General features: G+C 34.6%; 2 protein-coding genes across 3 annotated transcripts; one reads left to right on the top strand and one right to left on the bottom strand.

The window, feature by feature from the left end:
* Positions 1 to 357: 357 nt before the first annotated feature.
* On the bottom strand, positions 358 to 10,172 carry LOC100807199 (uncharacterized). The gene is made up of 12 exons (XM_006591994.4): positions 9,462 to 10,172; positions 8,934 to 9,050; positions 8,607 to 8,799; positions 8,207 to 8,373; positions 7,936 to 8,107; positions 6,905 to 6,969; positions 5,714 to 5,795; positions 4,142 to 4,199; positions 3,863 to 3,987; positions 2,109 to 2,192; positions 1,951 to 2,021; positions 358 to 783 (listed from the first exon to the last, which is right to left on the bottom strand). Exons 1-12 carry the CDS (start codon positions 9,965 to 9,967, stop codon positions 660 to 662), a joined length of 1,764 nt encoding a protein of 587 aa, XP_006592057.1. The 5' UTR covers positions 9,968 to 10,172; the 3' UTR covers positions 358 to 659.
* Positions 10,173 to 12,110: 1,938 nt separating this feature from the next.
* On the top strand, positions 12,111 to 16,725 carry LOC100780819 (RNA recognition motif and zinc finger domain-containing protein). Of its 2 annotated transcripts, none has more exons than XM_014764319.3 (8): positions 12,111 to 12,337; positions 13,042 to 13,166; positions 13,563 to 13,918; positions 14,028 to 14,213; positions 14,496 to 14,579; positions 15,122 to 15,200; positions 15,285 to 15,411; positions 16,201 to 16,725. In XM_014764319.3, the coding sequence occupies exons 2-8, from the start codon at positions 13,047 to 13,049 to the stop codon at positions 16,395 to 16,397; spliced, it is 1,149 nt and encodes a 382-aa protein (XP_014619805.1). In that variant the 5' UTR covers positions 12,111 to 12,337; positions 13,042 to 13,046; the 3' UTR covers positions 16,398 to 16,725. The 2 variants fall into 2 exon arrangements, with proteins under 2 accessions (XP_014619805.1, NP_001241952.2); NM_001255023.2 differs by having other exon boundaries at positions 12,145 to 12,337; positions 13,001 to 13,166; positions 16,201 to 16,710.
* The last annotated feature ends 1,112 nt before the right edge of the window (positions 16,726 to 17,837 follow it).

The following is a 17,837-nucleotide window of genomic DNA, read 5'->3' as shown; positions in this document are numbered from 1 at the left end:
GTGTAGCTTTTATCAAAGTAGAAATTTCTTTCGATGCCAAAAGGAAGTTTTCAGGGCAAAACAATCAGATTAGATTACTCTCAAAATAATAGATTCCAATCCCAATCTATGTCCAGGTTTAAATAGCGTGAAATGTGAGAAACTATGTATTTTCCACCATTTTTATAGCATCATGTCGACTCCACCTTAAAAAGATATATGCCCGAGCAAATCGATAACTTCGTAATTTGGCCATAAATTATTTTGTGAGCATCAACTAAGGTAAGAATGTAGATGTTTACTTATCTACTTTCTCTTCAAGTTGGTATTTAAATATTCAAGTTCACAAATATAAATGCACAGAAGACAAACAACATATTCTACAAAAACTGAATTATGGCAAAAAAAAAACATAAGATCTATTTTAGTAAATGCAAGCTACAATTTACATGCTATCTAATTTATCTTTGCCTGCTTTCTTCTTTACAATAATTATAAGCCGACCTAATATTAGCATCTACACAAACAACCTCGTTGATACATTATAAACTTCTATCGCATGCTGTAAGGAGCCGGACCAGTCAATGTAATTCTTTACAATCAAAGATCAAGACTACAAAAGTTTCCTTTTTTTCTGGTGGAGGTAAAAGGAAAGAAAGAAAACCTATAATAAATCAATTTTAAGAGCTGCTATTTTGAATTGGCTGTGAGGGACACTGGTCCGCTGGTGAGTTTAAGATCTTCCTAAGAGAACGGTACTGCAGGCGGACATTCTCTCCGGTTTCAATAATCTTGAGCAAATACCTGCACAAAAGTTCACAATTAAATGAGAATTTTACTTTTTCACTCTTTTCCATCTCAAAGGGTTGCAAAGAATGTAAAAAAGTATGATAAGATACATCAGAGTGCATGCAAATATAAAAATAAAAAAAACATATAAACTACCAAATGCCACCCACAAAAACCCAATAACATAATAGTCTTAAATTTATGCATAATAGTACAGTGCTATTAAAACTAGACGGGATAGCAAGTTGACTCAATTTTGGAAAAACTTTCGGAAAAGTTGGAAAATAGAGTTGATTCACTTGATTGTGACAGTGTTTGCTTTCATGAGCATACAAGAACATGCTATAAATCACTCAAAGAGGATACCCTAAGGGACCTTTTGAGGTTGTTGCGAGTTTTTGGTTTAAAAAAAAAAACGCATTTGGAGCTAAAATGGTTTTTAACTCAATTTCAAAACATATTCTTTCAAAACCAAGAAAAAATTATTTATGAATTTGGTTTTAGTCTTAAAAAAAACACTCTCCTCACATTTAACAATGGTCCTTCCCTTGCCGCCACCCCCACCCACATTGGCACCACGACCAACATGGCCATCAACACCACCGCCACCGGCTCCACCACTACTACTGACATTACTACCACCAATACTGACACTGATACCATCACCATCACTACCACCATTGGAACAGCAGCCGCCATCGCCAACCACCACTACCGGCAAAACCGCTGTCATAACTGTCATTATAACCACCACCACACAAACACACCCTTAAACTAATTTTAATATGATAGGAAACTTTTAAAATAAGTTTATTTGAAACTAAAAATTAGACAAAAAACCAAATTTTAAAAACTATAAACTTGTTTTTAAAAATTTTGAAACTTACAACTAAAACACCCCAAATGGACCTATGTAAGTATATTATTCATAAACAAAGGGACTAGGAATGGTAATTTTGGTTGGAGATGAAGACAGCACAAAATCAGTGAAACCAAGCACACAGAAAACCTCTATATGGCCTTACCACATTCAAATGGGAAAATGCACCAAGGCATAAAAGAAGCTGACTAATGTGCATGGAAACAGAATTTTTATATTAATATTTCTACATTACGGGTAACTTATAACTCAAAATATAGAGTCTTAATGCAAATTTAACAAATCCATCCTTGATAACTCACCAGCCATTGAGACACTGAGATGTAATCACAGCTTCTTTCCCAACAAATTTTTCTGGTGTTCTCCTGTTGCCCTGTAGAAATTGGTTGTTCTTGATTCCGCTGACCATTGGATATATTAATTGCCAAAAAATTGAAAACGTAAAACCAAAAATGTTTACCTTAATAACAACTTTCTCATTTACCGAAAATGGATATTGTACGCCCCGCTGAAGTCCATCGGTAGCATTAAAATCTCCATTTTCCTGAAACATTTAAGTGCTAATATAAATAAATTTCTCTCCAGACATCTAAGTCCTTACAGTCTTGAACATTTTGTTTAATCAGAAAACATGTCCTAATTAGTTAATTATGACCTGTACACAACACTACTGATTTGCTACTCATGTCAACTGGTCAATCTCTTCATCAATATGTTTGATGGGTTTATGTAAGTCAGTTTATAAAATTATATTTTAAAACACAGATATATTCTCTTACACAGATGATAAGAAGAAAAGGCACAACAACAAAACCCAGGAAAGCAGAAACAAAAAGGAACACAAAAAACAGGAATTGACACCAGATACATAGCCACTCCTCCATGCCAAAGGCCACTGCTTCTCACCCAAAACCTTACATGATTATTCCCCCATCATTCCACTCATGACTCTTCAATTCCTTTTTCCAGTTATCCAATCCGTTAGTCATTTCTCTCTCTCCTCCAACTGATTCTCCACTCATTGACTCTCTTTTTTCTCATCTTATTTCCATTCTTGTTCCTTTTCCTCTTCTTGTTCCCTCATATACCTACATGCCTTTTCTACTGTTATACCCACCTGTTTTTTTTTACTCTCCTTCCATAAACACAGGTGAATGGCACATCATAATCATTGTGATTGAATATAAAATAAATTCATTTTAATCATTGCCCATAAATCCCAAACTTTTCCTGTTCTACACATATTGAGGAACTTATTTTTAATAAAATATGAGTAAATTTAAATGCCCAAATTTTTTCCAGTTGTAAGATATAGGAACAACCATATTATCATTTATCAAATATATAGTCAAACATTGTTGTATTAGTATATCTTGATTTTTATATTGATGCTGCAGACAACTTCCAGGCATATTGTGGAAACTTTTGGGACCAGGATTTCCTGCAGTTGGGTATATGACTGCAAGGTCCTGAATTCATAATCCAAGGGCCCAAATATTTTTGAGCTCATATTTTATTAAATATTTAATATAAGGAAGAAAAAAAAAACAGTAGAGACTCTTCTTGCATTCTCTCTCTGACTGCAGGGTATCCAATTCCAAATTTTTGCCACCAATAGGAGTATAGGATATGCAAACAAGAAATATCTGCACAAAGATTGCACTATCTAATTGCTAGTGTTAAATTTCAAATCAAAATTTAGAGAAACTTAGTAAATAAAAGTATAGTAACAATTGTATCTCAAATCTGGAATTTCTGAATAAAAACAAAACGATGAGTTTTGTTTTTATGAAGTGGAACTAGCAAAAACTGGATAACACTTTTACCAAGTACATTTCTGTAACAGTCTAGGTAAATCATACTATTCACAGTCAACCTTAGATTCATCCTATTTCCTTATCATTATTGAAGAAATCTTTTACTAAAAATAGCCACTTAAAAAAGAAGCTGAATAAAACATTTCTGGAACATTCTTGGTAAATCATACTCTACGTGGTCAGCCTAAGCTGTCATGCTATCTCCTTATCACTGTTTAAGTAATCTTTGATTAAAAATAGCCACTATATATATTTGCCAATTGCACATTTAATGTATAGCTTCACATTTTTAATGTGAAGAGATAAAAAATGTTTCCTGCCACTATTTTCTCTTTGAACATTTGCTAATATTTTATAGAAAAAGCCAAAAAAATCACAGGCTACTTAAGTTATATACCCTATTCACTCTTCTCATTGAATCCATTTGGTCACCCATTTCTTTCCGCCGCTTTCGGAGAGCGGCATTACGAAATAACCTCCGATCGTCCTCATGCTTGACAGCGGCTGCTGCAGCTCTAAGAGCTGAAAAGGAAATCAAATTAATTGATGTCAGAAAAATAAATAAATAAAAAAACAACAAACCAAATGCATCAGAAAGATATAATAAGGCTGTGTATTTGTGTATATTGTGTAGATGGATGAAAGAGTGTTAAGCTATGAAGGAAATGGAAGATACCATGATTAGGGATCAAAGAACCAGTTTCAATTTCTGCATTGCAGAGAGTACATCTTGACTGTAACAGAAACAGTAACTGTAAGTATGATTCTTGTCTCTCCCCATCTAAAAGTTTAATACCATAAATAAAGTGGAAGGTAATAAAAATGAGACAACACAAATACCAAGAGAATAAGTTTAAATACACAGCAAATAAGGATATGGTACAATTTGATACTGGATTTAATTGTGAAATTCAAGGCATTAGCTAGCTTAAAGTTGTTAATATTTGGATATAGAAATTAAATGATAATATTTAGAAGACCAAATATTTTAGCAACACATACACCCAATCCCAAACACATGGAATAAACTCGGCCTCTCAAGCAGTCTCCTCTTGTGCATTGGTCAAGCCTACCGGTAATAATTTGGATATGGCTTGGAATTGAAACAGCTTACGAGACATCAACAACAGGAATGCTGTTACTTGCCATTTTTGTGGCAAAACTGCCACTGGTAGGATTACCCAAGCGCAGAAACATCAAATGGGATAGAGGAGATGTTGAGAGTTGTGCCAAGACTCCTCCTAATGTGAGAGAATTGCTCAAATAAGCTTTTTGGAAGAAGCATTGATTGAGCTTCAAGCAAATAATGAGGAGGTCGGAGAGGCAGAAGAAATTTTCAATATTCTAAGAGGAAAAGGGGCTGTGGCATCAAGTGATCTAGCTGCTAACAAGAAAGCAAAAAAATATCAAAGGCCCCATGGATTTACTACTGCTCGTTTGTTTGTATTGGATGGATGGATGGATAGAATAAAACCATGATCAATTTCTTAGTAAATTGTCCAACTGGATCCATGTTTGTTAAGAGTGTTAATGCAACTCCTTACATGAGGACTGGAGAAAAATTATTTGAGTTGTTGGATAAGTTTGTTGAGGTTGGAGAAAAAAGGTTGTGCAAGTGGTCACAGATAGTGAAAGTAATTACATGTTGGCCGGTAAAAATTTTGATTCTTGATTATTTATTACTAGATAATTTTGATTATTACTTGTTAATGTTTTATACTCATTTCAATTTGTAAATTTTGGTCTTAGGTGAGATGTTGCAAGCCAAAAGACTGCACATGTTCTGGACTGTATCAATGTAACGTTAGAAGACAATGGAAAAATGGCAAGGGTCAAGAGGACTATCCAAAAGGGGATTAATCTTGTGGGCTACATTTATAATCACTCATTTGCATTGAATACTATGAGGAGGTTCACCAACAAATCGGAGTTTGTTAGATATGGAGTGACAAGGTTTGTCACAACCTTCCTCGCATTACAAAGATTGCATACTAAGAAAAACAACTTTATAAAGATGCTTAATTGATGAGTGGCTGAAGTCAAAGGCAGCCAAGGAAAATAAAGGGAAAAGAGCAACCGACACGGTGCACATGCCTAGTTTTTGGGCTCAAAATAGCAGTCTTTCTGCTATTGACTACTATGCTAGTAAGTTCTACTATGTCCGCCTTCAAATGCAAAAATATCACTTTATTCAGCAATGGGCTTTCATTTCTTAATGCAGAGATGTAACATAAAGAATCCTACTTACCGTTTCAATGACTCTCCTCAGCATGAGACCACCAAAAGAATGTCCACATGAGACAAGCATGGCATCTTCAAGGAATGTGCCACTGGTAAACAAAATTGAAAGAGGAAATGAAAATAGATATCAGAATTAAATTAAATCTTAGTACATCCTTAAGGGCATATTTTTCTTTTCTGATCATAATAAATGAAAAGGACACAAAATGAGCCAATATGCAAGTTAAAAAGAAAATCTCTAAATGCGAACAAAAGTACCAACAAAAAATCACCAATGTTGCATTAGACATTAAAAGAAAATTGCTGATGTGCCGAAAACCCACGACAATGTTCCAACTTCCAACTCAAGTTTTACTTAAGACAATCTATAGCTTCATCATGCAACATGGAAAAATTATGCTATTAAAGAATCCTTTCTCTTCTCCATATTACATTGTGAAATTTTACTCATTAAGATCAATATCATCATTTGTCTGGCAATTACAACTCTGTCTCCATATGAATGTCATAGACAATCATTTGGTACAATCAGTAGAATCTGAAGACATACATAATATAACAGCAGCTCTCTTCACAGAGTTATACATTCAGCAACACTTGCACAGACCAATAGCAGCAGAAAAAGAACAGAGCAATGAATTAGACAACCTCAAGGCATAGCACAATTTTTCTAAGGGATAAAGTAAGAACATGAACAGAGCAAAGATAATAGTTTATTTCCATGTACTTAAATCTATTGCATATGTTTTATAAAAGGGGGAAAAAAACATGGCATATGGAATTATGGATCACAATAAATAAAAGGAAATGTGCACTATATCAAGCATTTTCAGAATGTAAGATTTCAAAATAAAAGAACAAAAGAAAAAAGTATTCTCAATCTCAAGGCTTTGGGCATACAATGCTCTAATAGCATAGTGTTGCTATCATGTATATCTGTAATTTCACTATGAACAATCCACTGCCAAAATTAGCATAATATTTTATGTATTTCCCAAAGCGTGAATTTATTAGTCTTTTACTTTTAATCAACTCCTGTCAGTCTTGTGTTATGGCAACTTCTTTTATTTTTTTAATTTTTGAAGAAACTTGAAAAGAATTATGTGAGACTGTTAATGACAAATCACATAGTATCAATAACATACTTCTCAAACAAAATGCTAAATCAGTTGGAGAGTTGAAGTTAAACTAAACTTACGATAAAGGATCTGATAGAACACTTCTTAATGATGGCTCCTTATTCACATTGTTTTGAGCAGCAGCCTGTGAATAAAAGAGTATAAGTTTCCACATACAACAAAGAATATTTTCTTAAAGGGAAATCGTAGAAGTATTACAAGAAGAGCCATTACTATTACAAGAGCTGTTATTAATGACAGGGAAACAAGAAAAAGACCATTATGATCTTCTGAATAGCTGGCCTCAATGGTTAACCAGACCCTCCAATGCCAACAAGCTTACAGACAAAAATACTACAGGCATAAACTTTTAATTATAAATAAGTGAAACAAGAGAGTCATAATCAAATTAGTTTAAAAGATCAATTCAGTCAGTAACTTGGTATAGGACACTGGACAGATTAACAAGCTAAGCTCTAAGGATTAGTCTGTACATAGCATCACGCCACAAGAGCTTAAATTCAGCTTTAGTTTCACAGCAGAATGCTAGCAAAAAGCTATCAAACATGGTCATTATCAACAGGGCAAGAGGCTCATCACTAATCCTCAATATTTCACCTAGTGTGCAGCAAATGAAAGTTTAAATGCAAAAAAAGTTTATTAGTTTCATTGTAATAATATCCGTGTCTTTTCAGGGGCAATACCACAATAGGAGGTAAGAAACAATATTACAAAAGAAAATGAAGTGTAAACATTGTTGATGATTAATTTTCTGTGAATTGTATTCTACTTTCCATTAGGATTCAGGATATTTTACATTAGAAAGAATCCTATTGAATGATTGAATCTATTTGGAGAGGAACTCCTGTGGCTTTTGCAGCAGGAAAGTTACAGTTGGCGAGAATATGAATGCTGAGATTTAAGCAGTTTGTAATTTTACAGATCTCTGATGAATTTGGGTTGGGTGAAGAAGAATGCGGTATTTTGAAAGGTGCCTCTTAGCACTTCCATTTCTCATGGTTAGGATCTTCTTTTGTTTGTCTGGTCATGATCAGTGTAGAAGACTTCCATAATGCATATTAAAAAATAAATATTAGGAGAAATAACTTACATCAGCATTATCACATCTGCTGCCTATCAGTTCTTCGGCAGCAAGGTCATCCATAAATTGGCTTACAGATATTCGAACATAACTTTGGGGAATAACATGGCCAGCTGCTGCAATTGGGGAACAATCTAATATAGCATTGCCCTGTGGCATGAGTCTATATGCAAGAGAAGTCCTACAGTCACAAAGCTCAAGAAAGTACCTAAATAAGTTCCTTGGAAATCTTATCAGTCATCACAAATACAAGACTTTTGTTAAAAAAATTATTTGGTACCTTCCTCCACCATTAGGACTCAGAAAATAATCAGGAGAAGCTCTATATGATGCAGCAGGACATAGGCCAGCAGTAGCATGGGTAAGTGCCTTGCCTGTTATGAGTAAAAGATCTCCAGGCACAGACCCACTGTCTGCCAGATACCAGCGACCACTGGGGTCACATACCTAGAGAAGAAAATATATTATTCATAAAAGTTGAAAGATAAATCAACTCAAAAGTCACCAAGCTTTAACAGACACTAAACAGAACTACTCAACAGGCTAGAAAATAATTATTGGACAATAGCACAAGACATTGTGAATTCTATGGGAGCTAAAGCTAATTGTTTTTTCTTCAGTGAACTAAGACACACTTGAACTCTACTTTTTCAATCCACATAAAACAATTAAAATGACACCTGAAGACCAGGAGTGTCTGAAGATATCAATGTCAACAATCCCTTCTCAACTTCACCATTCATGGGAGGCTTACCACCTCCAATGGCACCTCTTCCATTTTGCAAAGAAGCATGTGAGTAGGTCACAACAAGAACTGATGAAGACACCTCATTAGCAGGCAATGGAGCATCATCAAGCAAATGGTTAAAAACACTGCACAAAGCAACTGTTTTCTCATGAGCACACATGATCATAAAACTAGAAAGAAAAGAACAATCAGACAACACACAGTAACAAGACAGTTAAACTAAAAAGAAAGGCTCTCCTTCACAATACTCATTCCTTACTCGCTTCTAAGACGCAAATGCCTCGCAATGGCACTCAAGGCAGATCGAGACGCCTTTCCCATGCACTTAAAAATATCAGCCATGCAGGGGGGAGAAGAATCCCAATCCTCCAAAGCCCTGAAGCCAATAAAAAACAGTAACAGATCAAGGTAAGCCAAACATCATCCATCTCAAAACAGTAATTTTCCATCAAAACGCTAGGCTCTCCAAACTTATCAATAATAATAACTACTAGGACCTTGTATGGATAAACTTCTCCATAAACACTCGTAAGATAAGAAAAATAACAAGGTAAAGTGAATTAAGCTTGTAAAATGAATTAACTGCACTGATAAAATGAATTGAGTTTCTCTAGTGTGCTAAAATCAACTTCTCCAAGAGCAACTAACTTTTACAGAAACTTCCTCATCTAATCTAACGTATTCAAACGCTAAAGTGCATAAGTTGATTTTAGCTTATGCAACAAGCTCAACTCATTCAATCTTTTTATATTCTTCTACTAAGTGTGTGAGGTTGAATGGTTTATACCTTCCTGCTCTGTACATGTAAACCCCACGGCTACCCTTGCCAGAACCAAGGTGGGCCCTACTTCTGAAAAACAACCTCGCACCTTCCAAGCCGCATCGCATCAGAGCAGTGTCTTCGTTCCCCAATTCGATCAACGCAGCATTGTGCCGCAACAGAGACCCACACAGTGCCTCCATTGCTCTGAGATAGGGCCCCGCCGGTGCCCCTTCATAGGGGGCAATGTCCGAGAGCCGGACTCTGACCAGCGGGCACGTCGGCACCGCCGTCAGAGCGGGCTCCACAGACGTAACCGGCACCGGATGCGAGGAGAGTGGGGATTGCCGGAGGGGCGGGACGACGGATAGCGGCGAGGAGAGCTGCGACTGGGCGGAGGGTGACCTAAGGGGAGTGGCGGCGGCGGTGGTTGTGGTGGAGGATTGGGGATTCTTGAGCTGAAATGGCACCAGTGCAGAGGGGTTCTGCTGTTGCTGTTGTTGCTGCTGCTGCTGTTGCATGATCGCTACCATCAATCATTCTGAACCAACGTCGGGAATATGACTGATGGAGGACTCGGTTAGGGTTTCTAAGTTCTTTGGGGTCTGTGATTCATTTTGATGGTGGCGCGCCATTCGTCCATGTTTTGTTTTGTTTTTTGCCTTTACTTATTGGGGTTGGAAGGCTACTATCTCTACCAGGGTTTTTTTTTCAGCAGGCAGCTGCAGAAGGGAAGATCCAATTCCCCTTTCTATAAAATTTAAATTATTGGGATATTTTATTTTGATAAATAAAAACAAGTAAAATCATAAATTTTATAGTATTTATCTGACATATAATTATCTGTTTCATGATGATAAATGATGTCATTAAGGTATATTTTTATTATTAATAATAAATAATTATTAAAACAACTTATATTTTTTTCTCTTAAAAAAACCTATATTTTTAAAGAGATACTAAACACGATCAGAATAATCTGAAATACAAAGTAAACTTATATTAATAATAAAATTAGATTTGTTGCATTCACACAATTACATTATTGTAAACCATTAAATGAATATCATATGATTCATATTTTTTAAGTTAGACGTATGAGTTAAGATATGATTTATTTGATTTTTATTAGGAGATTATCATTATATGAATGCATCAAAATTTTGACGGCAAAAAAACGGGTCCATTAAAGATGCATTTAGTGTAATTTCAATATTTGAACCGTTCAAAACAGTCTTAAAATTGAACTGAGTTACCATGTTGTGTTAGGATATGCTCACCTCTATCAGAAATCATCTAATGCAAAAGGTTTGTAAAAAAAATTATAATCATTTTATGGTTTACACACTTTAAGTTTAGTCGTTTATCACTTTTTTTTATTGCAATTTCACATAAGAGTAATTTAATATAAAAATCTCAAATTCATAATTTTTGAAAAACTCTTTAAAGTGGATTAAGAGGACTTGATCAGGGAACAAAATTCCTTCCTTAAATCAATCCCTTATTTCATTGAACAAAACAACCCCCCAACTGTGTGTTAGTCAACACAATAATTGAGCATATTTCACCCCAACAAACATAAATACTCAAATTTACAGTACATAATTAAATTTTCACTTCAATTTTAATTTTGAATTTAGTTTTCACGGAAAAGTTTTATATTACTAACTACTAACTAATTAGAAATATGCCCTCATGTTTTTTTGAGTGTTTTCATCATATGAAAGTGAAGGACAGGAGGAGAAGGGGCTACATGTGTCTCCATCTAGATATGTCAAAGGCATATGGTAGAGACCGTAGAGTGGTATTTTCTTGAAATTGTTTTAAGAACAATGATAAAAAGATGGGTTTCTTTGATCATCATCTAGATATGTCAAAAGCATATGGTAGAGACCGTAGAGTGGTATTTTCTTGAAATTGTTTTAAGAACAATGATAAAAAGATGGGTTTCTTTGATCATGAAGTATGTTTCCACTGTATTTTTTTTTTCTGGTTTAGAGAATGGAAGTCCTTGCACTCAGTCTAGGCCCCACAGAGGATTGAAACAAAAATAAATAAATTTCCTTATTTATTCTACATGCTGAAGTATCATCATCTATGCTCTTCAAATCAGTTGAACAAGGAGTGATTCATGGCATTAAAGTTCCCAATTTCATTCCAAAGATTTCACATTTTCTTTTTGTAGATGATAGAATTATTTTTTGCAAGAGTAACTGTTGAAGAAGCTTCTCATATTTGCAATATCTTTAAATCCTATGAGACGGCTTTTGGATAAAGGGTTAATAACCTCAACAAATCAAAACTTTACTTGATGACCTGACAAATTAATTGGATCTAAAAAGCGGTGGAGAGTGATGACAAATATTTTAACAACTTTAGTAGAAAGGTCAAAATTAATTAAAAATCATTTTTTATGTATCTTAATATACAACAAAGCGCAAAACTAAATACTTATATTATTATTATATTTTAATTTTACGTGCTAAGATTGGGATAGTATTGGAGACTTTGAGTAATTTGTATAAGGTTTTAAGTTCTTGTCGCCTATGGTTAAAAAATATATTCATTAATTTTTCAACATAATAAATTAAATAAATATTACTTTATCTTATATAAATTAAATAAGTATTACTTTACCTTAAGTTTACATATGATTAATCAAAATTCAATTTTACATAGTTTTCGTCATTCAAAATCAAGAGCTGCTATCCGACCCGTATTGTTGTGGAAAAAAAAAATGGTGAGAGGAAAAAAAAAAAGGTATAAGGATTGACATTGGAGAAGAGGAAGAGAAACAGTGCAGAGAGTGTAGAGGGAGTGAAAGGAGAAGCGATAAATCACAGATCTAACCAACAACACAACAACTGCAGTTTTTTTCAGATATCAACCTCCTCCGATTTTGGGTACACACTCTCGTTTCATTTCTTTATCCTTTTATCTCTAATCTCTATTAGTTTCTCTGTTTTATTTACCCTTAATTTCGTTTATTCAACCAAAACCTCCCAATTGATTTTTTTTCTTCTTCCCTACACCCCTTTCTCTCCGACTGTTTTACTATCGAGCAGTTACTTGCTCAAACGGTGTCGTTCAAACTGCCACAATCGCGAAACGTGGCTTTTGGTTTTTTATAACGGGGAGCATATTTCACCGTTCCTTTGTTTTTCAATTGATACACTGGCCTAAGATGTTATGAGTTTGTGCACTGTACGATTTTTCAACCGATGATACTTTCTCGAACATGTTTTTTCCTTGCTAAGGCGCTGTTCTATGCAGTAAACTTATTGTGCCTTTTCTCCTGCGGTTTCCCCTCTTTAAATAACTACGCACTTTTTTTTTTGGGAAAACTAATTTCATCAATGTCACATTTTGCCCCTTAATAAGTAATTTGTGTCGAATCCGAATGTTTGTATTTGTTGTCGAACCTTGTAGAAGAATCTATGTTAGGGTTGTTATAGTTTTTTTTTCCCTAGAGGTTAATTAATTACTTGTCTGATTTCTGTCTTCACTTGTGTGTGTGTGCGCGTGCATTTGTGTACACCTGTCAATTAATTGTCTTGCTCCTTCAGAGCTCTGGTGGTTCTGATTGCTTCTGTTTCATGAGATTAAGGCCCCATGGCAAGCCATCCTGGAAATCATGCTCCTTCAAATGGGTCTGTCTATGTATGCAACTTGCCCTATGGGACTGACGATAACATGCTGGCTGAATATTTCGGTACCATCGGATTAATAAAGGTATGGAGTCTGCATCATGCATGGCAACCATTCAAATTATGTTATCTTATTGTCAAAATTTCTTTTCTACTCTAGGAAAGATCAGAAATCTTATAAGGAACATAAGTATGGACGCAATTTTTACCTTGGTCAAATTGGAATCTCATATTTCTACGTTAAAGTGGTGATATTTGAATTAATTGTGGTTTTTTATCCTTGCAAAATGAGGTTTATTTGGGGTTGTTTATATGAACACTAAAACAAACAATAGGTTCAAATTTTCAATTAATGATTGACTTGTCATTTTTTACATTTCTCTCTCCATTTAATATTGTTTCTTGTCTTTTTTTTCTCCTCTATGTTGCATTTTTTTTCTAAACTGTTAGTCCTATTTCCTTTGCAATTCACATTTTGCAGAAAGATAAACGTACAGGGAGACCAAAAATATGGTTATATCGAGACAAAGAAACTAATGAACCAAAAGGAGATGCTACTGTAACATATGAGGATCCGCATGCTGCTGTAGCTGCTGTTGAATGGTTTAACAACAAAGATTTTCATGGCAATACAATTGGAGTTTTTATAGCAGAGTCAAAAAACAAGGATGACCAAGCATATAATGCAGCAGTTGAACCGGGAGTTACTGATAATGTTGGTGGACTAGAGGAAACTACCAAGGATGTTAATGGTGGTAGTGGAAGAGGTAGAGGTCAAAATGATACTTCAGGCAAAGCATGGCAACAAGATGGTGATTGGTTGTGTCTGAATACAAGGTCTGTGATATGAAATTGGTGAGCAGCTCTTTCTTGCTCTTCTACTCACTTCAGTCATTTTAGATGATTTAGTGTAGAGAGAATAACATTTTTTTTTCTCTCATAGCAGTTGCTCCAATGTGAACTTTGCTTTTCGTGGTGCTTGTAATCGCTGTGGAACTGCTCGTCCTGCTGGTGCTTCTGGAATTTCAGGGGCTGGTGGCCGTGGCAAGGGACGTGCTGCACAAGAATCAGGGGGTATTGGCCGGCCAGCTGGTGGAGGACTCTTTGGTCCCAATGATTGGCCTTGTCCAATGTATGATTATGTTATATTGCCCGTGTGTTGTTTTCTTTCCTGAGTCTGATTTCTTTATAATTATTTTCTATTCCATCATCACTAATTGTTTTACTGTTGACTAAGTTTTTTCATTTCTTGTTGAGTCATGTTATAATTAACACTTGGCCTGAGGTAGTTATACACTTATACTTGACATTCAATTTGCACATCATGTGTACACTTTTGTTGTTTATGCAGGATTTTTAAAATAAAAATTTAATGTATGAATTGACTTTCTCATGTTTTTTTTTTTTTGCTTAGGTGTGGGAATATCAATTGGGCAAAGCGGACTAAATGCAATATCTGCAACACAAATAAGCCTGGGCATAATGAGGGTGGTGTAAGGTATTGGATTGGATTCTATTCTTTTTTATACATTCTAGTGTTAGTGAAGTACATAGTGGCACCCAGCCACCCCTGATGAAAGCCTCTTCATGATGACTATTCTCTATGCATGCTGGGAAGTGTGTGGGTGTGCTTGTGATCTGTTTCCTGAAGTCTTTTTGTAAAATGCATTCCATTATGTTTTATGGGAAATACCATGAAGTATTTCATTTTGGGAGACTGGGAGATTTCAACTTATGAGGTCTTGTCAAGTCAAACAAACTTCCATTTAGTTATAAAATTAAAATTAAGTCCACATATTTTGTTAACCCAGTTGGTACTTGGTTTACACATGGATTAACCATTATTTTTCATTTTGGTTTCAATTTTGAAAATGTTGGATTTCTTCAATCATAATTGTCTCCTTCATTTTTCATATGTTGAAGTCAAAATTTCAATTTAGTGTCTGTTTTACTATTCACATTTTTTTCCTTTACCGATGAAATGCTACCGAGGTTACTCTGCTAAGGTTTGTTCTTACTTTCTAATTTCTAATTAAACAGAGGAGGACGAGGTGGAGGTTACAAAGAGCTTGATGAAGAGGAAATAGAAGAAACTAGACGTCGTAGGAGGGAAGCTGAAGTAAGATTGATTAAAATCAGATCGTACATGCTATATATATATATATATATTACCTTTGTCTTATAATATCCTTTTTACTGGCAGGATGATGGGGAGTTGTATGATGAATTTGGAAATCTAAAGAAAAAATTCCGTGCCAAAACACAGCAAGCTGAAGCTGCACGTGGGCTTCCTGGTTCAGGGCGTGCTGGTTGGGAGGTTGAGGAACTAGGTATGGCTGCATATCTAGAATTGTTTATACTACATGATCACCTCCGCACTTTCCCCACATGTTCCATAACACTAGTACATTTTGGGATAGAGTTGCATGTTATTCTAGAATCATGATGATTGCATATCATTTCTTTTTTCTGTTTTCTTATTTCTTTTTCATTTTTTCTTTTTAGCATTCTTGATCTAGGCTTTATGCAACTAGTTGATTTTTTAGTTTCTAAACCTGCATACTAGATCAACCTGGTTATTGTTTGTCTTGGGTATTGTTTGGATAAACTTCTCCATTAGCACTTGTAGAGAAGAAAAGAAGGAACAAAATAAAATAAGCTTTTCCCACAAGCTAAAAGTAGTTTATGTATAAGCTAATTTGTAGAAACTCTCTTATATTAACTTCTTCAAAAGAATACTTGAACTTGTGCATAAGTTCATTTTAGTTTATTGTGGGAGAAACTTATTTTATTTTTCTTCCTATTTTTTCTCCTATCAGTGCTTATGAAAAAGTTGATCTAAATAGTCCCTTAGTGCATTTATGTAGTGGTTGATTGCCCAACTAAAGTTTCAAGGTAAAATTATATTGAACTGGTTATTTGTGTTGGAGTATATTAAACAGGTATATATGGTTTGCCTAGTTTTTTTAGCTATCATGGTTAATTAGGATGCCTAGATATGCAAGTTAGTGAGTGTATACTTATTGATATCATCATTTAACGTGTTTGTATGAAATTATGAATTATGAATTGGTTTGATCTGCAGTAACCAAGCTTTTCTGTAATAATACCTATGACAGGGATAGATAGGGATGCTAGAGAAAGTAGAGACAGAGGAAGGGAGCGCAATGATGGGGAGAGCAGGAACAGAGAGCGAAGCGAAAAAGAGAGGCCTAGCAGTTGGAATAGGGAGAGGGGAAGAGATCGAGATTGGGATTATGTTGATCGAGATAGAGATTATGGGAGAGATCGGGACCGAAGTAGACACCGTTACTAAAATTAGCAGCAAGAGTGCATTCTGATGTGTTGACTACCATGCTGTGTGGGCCTTTTGTAGAAGAATTTCAATTGCTTTGAATTCAATCCGTAAGTTTGGGGGGTCAACTTCCTGCAATCTGATCATGGACCTTTTGTACAACCTATGGTATTTATGTTTTTTCTATTCACAAAGACAAGTTTTTGTTTGAGAACGTCACAATAGTTTGAACTATTAGTTGTCGTCAGCTAATTTCTTGTGTTGCTTGAATGGAGTAATTACTAGAGCGCGAATGATAGTATTACAAGACGATGATGATCTTGAAGGCTGACAATTTTTCCTGTTGCAATTTGCTAATTAGTGTTTGTTGCTTGTTCGAGTTTTGATCGTCATTTGACTTGTTACTCGGTCATAGATGCTTTGGGCGAACTAGTATTACAAGAATACAGTGACATAACTTGTTGGAGGTAAAGACGCCAGAGAGCAATCAGCATGCAGAACATGAATTAACCCATTCGGGGTTGAGAACACTTGTGTAAGTTTATTAAATGATAAATTTGTCCTATTTGAGACACTTTATTGTAAACTAATCTTAAAAAAATCGTAAATATTATATTAGACCCTTTTTAGTCTTCTAACTTTGGAAAAATTAGACTTGAGTATTAGTTTATTTATTTTTCATAGTTTAATAATTTGATTTACTAAGGATTTATTGGCCTATTAGCTAATTAGCTTATTTAGAGGTAGTTTAGGTCTACCAATTTTTTTAATATGAAACAGATTTTTAAAAAGTTTAATAGACTAAGTCAGACTTTCAAAAATGTCTAAAAACACATGCAAGTAAAAAGCCAAATTTAAACTTATTTGATTTAAACTATTTCCATCCTAACGAAAAATGTAAAGATTAATAGAAAGTGTGATCTTTGAATAAATAGTAATAAAATAATTAAATTAAATTGAGTATAGGATGATTTCAGGCTAACTCATAAGGGTAATTTGGACCCTTTATTTGGGCCTTAGTCACATACTACTTGTTGCTTGGGGTACCTAGCATTTTTACTGGTACAATCAGCAGTTTTCCATAATATCAAAAATGTTTTTATAGGTATTTTTGGCTATAAATAATAGATTATTTTTTTCATTTATGCAGTGTTTTTTTTTTTTTTCGTAAAATTGCACTCCCTTAGTGTAACTTGTTTTCATTAGTGTCCTTTTTTGTGAGCGTTTGTTATTGTCGATGGTGTATGTGCATTGTTTACGGATATACGATGAAGTTCGATGATTTTTCATTGTCGAAAAAATAAGAGGTGCGTTTTTTTTTTCAAAACATATGAATTGAAAATCTGCATGATTCATACGGATTGTTAATCCGTATGTTTTGAACTTTTTTAGAAATTATAATTTATTTAGATTTTTTTATACATTTAATTTATTTACAAGATTTTATAATCAAACAAATTC

This window comes from Glycine max, chromosome 12 (assembly GCF_000004515.6).
Source record: "Glycine max cultivar Williams 82 chromosome 12, Glycine_max_v4.0, whole genome shotgun sequence".
Taxonomy (NCBI): Eukaryota; Viridiplantae; Streptophyta; class Magnoliopsida; order Fabales; family Fabaceae; genus Glycine; species Glycine max.
This window is presented reverse-complemented; position numbering and strand designations above follow the sequence as displayed.

Excerpts from the sequence above, each read along its gene's own strand:
- LOC100780819 (XM_014764319.3), top strand. The coding sequence starts at position 13,047 with ATGGCAAGCCATCCTGGAAATCATGCTCCTTCAAATGGGTCTGTCTAT. Across the intron at positions 15,201-15,284 it reads GTCGTAGGAGGGAAGCTGAA|GATGATGGGGAGTTGTATGA; the intron begins GTAAGATTGATT and ends TTTTACTGGCAG. Across the intron at positions 15,412-16,200 it reads TTGGGAGGTTGAGGAACTAG|GGATAGATAGGGATGCTAGA; the intron begins GTATGGCTGCAT and ends TACCTATGACAG.
- LOC100807199 (XM_006591994.4), bottom strand. The coding sequence starts at position 9,967 with ATGGTAGCGATCATGCAACAGCAGCAGCAGCAACAACAGCAACAGCAG. Across the intron at positions 8,108-8,206 it reads AGTCCTAATGGTGGAGGAAG|GACTTCTCTTGCATATAGAC; the intron begins GTACCAAATAAT and ends TTGTGACTGTAG. Across the intron at positions 784-1,950 it reads TCTCAGTGTCTCAATGGCTG|GTATTTGCTCAAGATTATTG; the intron begins GTGAGTTATCAA and ends ACTTTTGTGCAG.